Source organism: Oncorhynchus kisutch, unplaced genomic scaffold, assembly GCF_002021735.2.
Source record: "Oncorhynchus kisutch isolate 150728-3 unplaced genomic scaffold, Okis_V2 Okis06b-Okis10b_hom, whole genome shotgun sequence".
NCBI classification, from domain to species: domain Eukaryota; kingdom Metazoa; phylum Chordata; class Actinopteri; order Salmoniformes; family Salmonidae; genus Oncorhynchus; species Oncorhynchus kisutch.
Window position 1 is genome coordinate 70,047 of NW_022261983.1, and position 6,735 is coordinate 76,781.

At 45.0% G+C, this 6,735-nt stretch overlaps 1 protein-coding gene across 1 annotated transcript in view; it reads right to left on the bottom strand.

Moving 5' to 3' along the window:
- Nucleotides 1–6,433, bottom strand: part of LOC116352926 (voltage-dependent P/Q-type calcium channel subunit alpha-1A-like) — a gene marked incomplete at its 3' end in the record, with an annotated part of 44,866 nt that extends 38,433 nt beyond the window's left edge. Inside the window, exon 1 of the mRNA XM_031814196.1 lies at nt 4,582–6,433. Within this exon, the coding sequence (XP_031670056.1) occupies nt 4,582–4,877 (296 nt within the window). The remainder of the gene's footprint in view (nt 1–4,581) is intronic.
- Between the last annotated feature and the right edge of the window lie 302 nt (nt 6,434–6,735).

A 6,735-nucleotide genomic window follows, 5' to 3' on the forward strand; every position in this document is an offset into this window, starting at 1 on the left:
TCCCGAGCCCGTACGGGAGTTGTAGCGATGAGACAAGATAGTAGCTACTGGATACCACGAAATTGGGGAGAAATTTAGTTTAAAAAAAACCTCTAATTAACTCTGGGTCTTCCATTCCTTTGGCGGTCCTCATGAGAGCCAGTTTCATCATAGCGCTTGATGTTTTTTGTGATTGCACTTGAAGAAACTTTCAAACTGCTTGAAATGTTCCAGATTGACTGACCTTCATGTCTTAAGGCAATGCTTGACTGTCGTTTCTGGTTGCTTATTTGAGCTGTTCTTGCCATAATATGGACTTGGTCTTTTACCAAATAGGGCTATCTTCTGTACACTACCCTTACCGTGTCACAACACAACTGATTTGCTCAAATGCATTAAGAAGGAAATCAATTCCACAAATGTACTTTTAACAAGGCATACCTGTTAATTGAAATAAATTCCAGGTGACTACCTCATGATGCTGGTTGAGAGAATGCCAAGAGTGTGCAAAGCTGTCATCAAGGCAAAGGGTGGCTACTTTGAAGAATCTCACATTTTAAAAATGTTTTGATTTGTTTAACACTTTGTTGGTTACTACATGGTTCCATATGTGTTATTTCATAGTTTTGACGTCTTCACTATTATTCTACAATGCAGAAAATAGTACAAATAAGGAAAAACCCTGGAATGAGTAGGTGTGTCCAAACTTTTGACTGGTACTGTGTATTTATTTATTTTTACAAATAGATACTTGTAGAGTCAAAGTATCGATATAATGTTGTCCAACTGCACCGATTTCTTCCCCCATCACTACTGTGTATCTGTGTGCGTTACAATGTACTAGAGTGTGTTATTGGATATTGGTTTCTTGAAAGTGTGTGTGGTGTGTCTGTTTTTATTTAACCTTTATTTAACTAGGCAAGTCAGTTAAGAACAAATTGTTATTTTCAATGACGGCCTAGAAACAGTGGGTTAACTGCCTGTTCAGGGGCAGAATGACAGATTTTTACCTTGTTAGCTCGGGGATTCGGTCTTGCAACCTTTTAGTTACTAGTCCAATGCGCCAACCACTAGGCTACCTGTTGCCGTGTGGTGTGTGTGTGTGTGCGTGTATGCGTGTGTTGCTTTATCTACCGCTAGTCAGCTGTACCTGCACCGAAACGCAGGTATCTTTTATCCTATATCTTGTTCTCCGTCTTCTTTTTAAATAGTGAGCCAACATTTTTTCAGCACTTTTATTTCCATGTCTGATCAAAACTCATTTTCTCATGAGAAATATGTTTAGAACATCAAATTACAGTCAAATCGCAGTCTCGAATCGCAATACATATAGAATCGTGAGAATCGCAATACATATATAGAATCATGAAAATCACAATACATATAGAATCATGAGAATCTAAACACATAATCGTAACACCACTTAAGTATGGTGATAATATCATATAGTGAGGTCCCTGGTAATTCCCAGCACTAATACACAGTAGAGCCCACAGTATCTGTGTGTGGAACAGGTCGTGAAGTTAGAGCCCACAGTATCTGTGTGTGGAACAGGTCGTGAAGTTAGAGCCCACAGTATCTGTGTGTGGAACAGGTCGTGAAGTTAGAGCCCACAGTATCTGTGTGTGGAACAGGTCGTGAAGTTAGAGCCCACAGTATCTGTGTGTGGAACAGGTCGTGAAGTTAGAGCCCACAGTATCTGTGTGTGGAACAGGTCGTGAAGTTAGAGCCCACAGTATCTGTGTGTGGAACAGGTCGTGAAGTTAGAGCCCACAGTATCTGTGTGTGGAACAGGTCGTGAAGTTAGAGCCCACAGTATCTGTGTGTGGAACAGGTCGTGAAGTTAGCAGCAGCAAAGAGCAGCGAGGGAGAGAACGGACAATAAATCATTTACATTCTGCAGATTGAATGTAGATCCCTGATTCCACACAGCAAAGAAAACACTGGGGTTTAACGATACTGGGCTGTCTCTCGTTCTCTCTGTCTCTTTATCTCTCTATATCTCCTTTTTCTTTATCCATTTGCCCTTGCTTTTTCTGGGCTTTCTCCCTCTCTCATTTGTGATGGTAGGATTTCCATCCCAGTGTTATGTGATGTGATGTACAGAGTAACAGTCAAAATCCATAAATACCACGGAATATCCTGGGCTTTAGTACATAGATACATAATCAAATACAACCAAGTATGAAAAGAAGCACACACACAAAGGGTGAACTGACCTCCTTACCTCCCTCAGTGCCTCATCCCTTGGGGAGTTAGTGTATGAGGTAGTATATTACACAGAATAGGGCAAGGGGAGGGGTTATAGGTTAGAGGTCAAGGGGTCATGACAGTTGATCTGGGACAGAGCAGAGCATCTGAGGTAATAGGAGAGACAGTTATGAAAGTGACTATGTGCTATACAATTCAAAACTGTTTACTGAATTTCCAGGGTGAGACAAAATAAAGTCACCCTCTTTCACTGCTGCATGAGAATATGTGTGAACGAGGAGGGAGATAGAGGGAGAGAGAGAGGACGATAGGAAATATAGGAGAAGGTAGATAGAGGAGGAGGGAGAGGAGGCAGAGAGAGAGGGTGAGACAGTGAGAGAGAGCGAGGGGTAGAGGGAGAGAAGGTGATGATAGAGGAATGGAGGGGAGAGAGAAAAGCAGGAGAGAGAGATGTAGGAAGAGAGGGAGATGTGGAGAAGAAGAGAGAAAGGGTGATAGAGGAAGAAGATGAGACACTGCTAAACTATTACCCTGAACACACTTAGATCAACATCCAGCATGTTCAAACAAAACCAGAGAGGACAAAACCATCTGAACTAGGTAGGGGTGTGCAGGTGTGGAAGAGACAATGTCCACAACCCAACACATTCAATACATATTCAAAATCCCTTTTTCAAAACGGTACAGAGGCAAGCTCACACACAGGCTCATAGAGTAACATGTATTGAACATATTTCACACACATCTGTGTTCAATCTCCATTCAAACAATTGAACAGATACGATTCAAAAGCCTTAAAACAATCTCATCCATTTGCCAGAGCAGCAGGCCAATTAGAGTGTATCATTTCTGACCCATCACTACAGATCAATGCAATCATTATTCTACTTTCCTCTCGTCCTGACAGCCTCACAGCTTCCAACAGGAGAACAGACATTGCCCAAATTGAAGCCTAAGTGTTGTTGTCCATTAGTTTGCTTCAATTAGCAGAGGGGTGGGTAGGGTTAGGGGATGGGTGGGTAGGGTTAGGGTTAGGGGAAAATAATAAAGGAAACTATGTTTTTTTAAATAAAAAATAACACTAAGACTGGCAGAATAGTAGCAGACACTGTAGGTCCAGTGTGCCACACACAGATGGGCACAGTGGGCACACACATACATATGGGCACAGTGTGCACACACATACACATACAGTCAGGGGCAGTTGTGTCTGGCCTGACACACACATGCACACACACACACAAAGAGAAAACACAAGCAGGCACACACACAAACAGTCAGGGGAAAACATGGACACACAGACAACACACACACACACACACAAACACACACACACAGGTAGTCAGGCACACACATACACTACAGCACACCATAGGCATGATCCATCAGTGAAAACCTAGAGGTATGTGTGCTGATAAGGACAAGGCCCAGTTCACTCCATTCTCTCAGTCTAAGTGGAAATGGTGGCAGTATATACTCTCTCCCTCCCTCCTCGCCTTCCCCTTCACTGTTTTTCCTGAGCTGAGACTGAACATGCTGACATCAGCAACCAGCAGCTCTGCACTACAAACATCTCTCTCTCTGTCTCTCTCTCTATCTCTCTGTCTCTCTCTGTCTCTCTCTGTCTCTCTCTCTCTCTCTCTGTCTCTCTCTCTCTCTGTCTCTCTCTCTCTCTGTCTCTCTCTATCTCTCTGTCTCTCTCTATCTCTCTGTCTCTCTCTATCTCTCTGTCTCTCTCTCTCTCTCTCTCTCTCTCTCTCTCTCTCTCTCTCTCTCTCTCTCTCTCTCTCTGTGTGTCTCTGTCTCTCTCTGTGTGTCTCTGTCTCTCTCTCTCTGTGTCTCTGTCTCTCTCTCTTTGTCTCTCTCTCTCTGTCTCTGTCTCTCTCTCTCTCTCTCTGTGTGTCTCTGTCTCTCTCTCTCTCTCTCTCTCTCTCTCTCTCTCTGTGTGTCTCTGTCTCTCTCTCTCTCTCTGTCTCTCTCTCTCTCTCTCTCTCTCTCTCAAAAAAAGTGGCCATTGGTGACTGCAATTGATGAATGCCCTTAATAACAACATTATTATTCATAATCACAATAATCATATCAATGACGCCCAAATACAAACATTCAATGGATCCTAAACCTATCATGTCTACAGGTTTCTGTTGACACTACTGCGCCAGGAAGGCCTTTGAGTATTGCTGTCTAGTAGGCTATGTTGTCATCATTACATGCTCACACTAGCCTAATGATGCCCTACCTAATTGGCTAATGGCAGAGCCACATAGATAGGTCCCATCATTAGATCATCTTCCCATTATGATAATAACATTGCAAGTACAGTGGGCCTACCTGATATTCGGGGTTTAGCACTGATGTTATGATACACAGTGATGAGAAACATGTAAAGGATATGGCCATTCTGTAATCTTTTTGGCGTATTTTCTCACAAAGTTATCCTCGCTGAAGATGAACAGCGAGCGGTTGACGGTGAAGCAGTTCTGACGCACCGGGATGGGGTTGTACAGGGCCATGGTCCGGGCTCTCTGCGCCATGGACTGCTTGTAGACCCGCTGTCCCCCGGGGCCTCCAGGCGGGCCGCCCTGCCGGCTGCCGCCGCGGCCAGGGCCTCCAGGTCCATGCCCATGCCCTGGTCCATGGCCGTGGCCGCCGCCATACCTGGACGGCATCTCGTTTTCGAACCGCGCCATTCTCTGGACACCAAATCTTTACAAAGCAGCTGTAGCTGAGAAGGAGGCGAATGCTCAGCACGACCACACAACATTACATCCCATCTGCCTGCGGACTGCTCAGACACTCAACTGTTTTATTCTGCTTCTTCCACCTGCATAGGGCGAAAGTTGCCGGGCGGTAAGCCTATATGGTGCGGCCTTTACAAGATGAAGACGCCATGTAGTTTTTGGTCTCTCTCTGTGGTTAGTGCTAATGGTCAAGTGCGGGTGTAAAAAAAATGCAACGTGGGGTGGGGGTGGGGTGGATGGCTTGGCTTGTTGCACGACTATCAGTGCAGTAGGATTCACAATTCCTCTTCAGTTTGTTTTTAGATGTCCAAAAAAGAGGAGTAAGGCTCTTTTGGGATATTGGGGATATCAGATTGGGGACATTCCAAGATGAGTTAGTATAAATGTTTCATGTTCTCCATGGCTGCTCCATCGTTTTCTCCCGAACCATTTCCATGGTGTGATAGGCTCGTCAGAAGCCCGTTGTGCTTCGCTTGAAGATAAAATGTTGTATTGTCATCATGACCACAGCACAATATTCAAATCAATCATATTATCAAAATAAGAAAATAAATCCACCAAGTGTTTCCCCTCAACCGGGCATGTTGGTCGTGATTGCCATGGTACGTTTCAGACACCAAAACATGTTGGAAAAAATAGCTAAAATCTATAATTATTTATTTATTTTGTAACATCCGCAATGTTTGGTACATTGGCTAATTTGTCTCCCGCCACCTCACACACGCTTTACACGCGCGCAAAGATGAACTGGCATCCTTATACACGAAAAGGATAAATGTGACATTTGTTGATTTTTCTTATTTGCATTCAATAATCATCTTTAATTGAAATCCGTCGTGGTTTGTAATGTAATGTAGGCTAATATTAGAGCTGAATCAACTATTTAATGATGTCCCCCTCGACACAATGATCATATTCTCTCCATCACCTGCACAGCCGTCCATTCATACGTGGTCTCATCCGAGGAGGGGACATTTGGACGCGGGCAACATCACCATAGCAGAGTGGGGAGCATCCGCCACCGCTCGGGTGTCTCGCCACCAGTCATCGTATTCTCCACAAGCGGGTCGAGCGCAGTGCAGAAGCCGTGAAAGTCGAAGTCGAGCGCAGTGCAGAAGCCGTGAAAGTCGAACACCAACCCGTCCCCGCAGAGTGCCTCTGCCCGCTGGAAAAAAAGTGTCCTGCTCGTTCTCTTTCTCCCCTTCCTGAACAAGTGCGCTCCACGGCCTCCTCGGCTATCCGTCCAGCGGCCCTTAGGGGAGGGAAAGATGGAAGAATGGATGGATGGAAAGGGAGGAAATAGCCCCCCCCCTTTTCTTTAGAAATAGTAGAAATTACTAGAAATGTTTTTTTTTTAAGAGATTAAGAGATCAGAACACGAAATTGTCTCCGTCCAGATCCGCCAGTATTTTGGACTATAGTCTACTAAGCGACTAGAGCCGTTCAATTCAGCGCTGAATGCCTGAGAAAAGCTCTGTCCCGAAACCTGTGTGTGTAACCAATGTGTGTGTGTTGCCGCCAGGCGCTGCAGCACATGACGCACACAGCCCCCACTCACAGACTCACTCCTCGCTCCCCTTCGTTCAAGTTCCAGACCCGTGCACGGTGAGGTGAGCCCTGATTTCTTTAGGAACTATAGCCATATGCCCAGCCCTGGATTCACGATGCCTGTCCCTGTCGTACACACATTCTAACACACATCAATGGAAAACATAATGCGTAAAATACCTCTGCGGTGAAAGAGATCCGCGGAGGGACATGGTTGCTTGGTGATTGGGAGAGTGTGGGGGGGTCGAGATGGATGGAT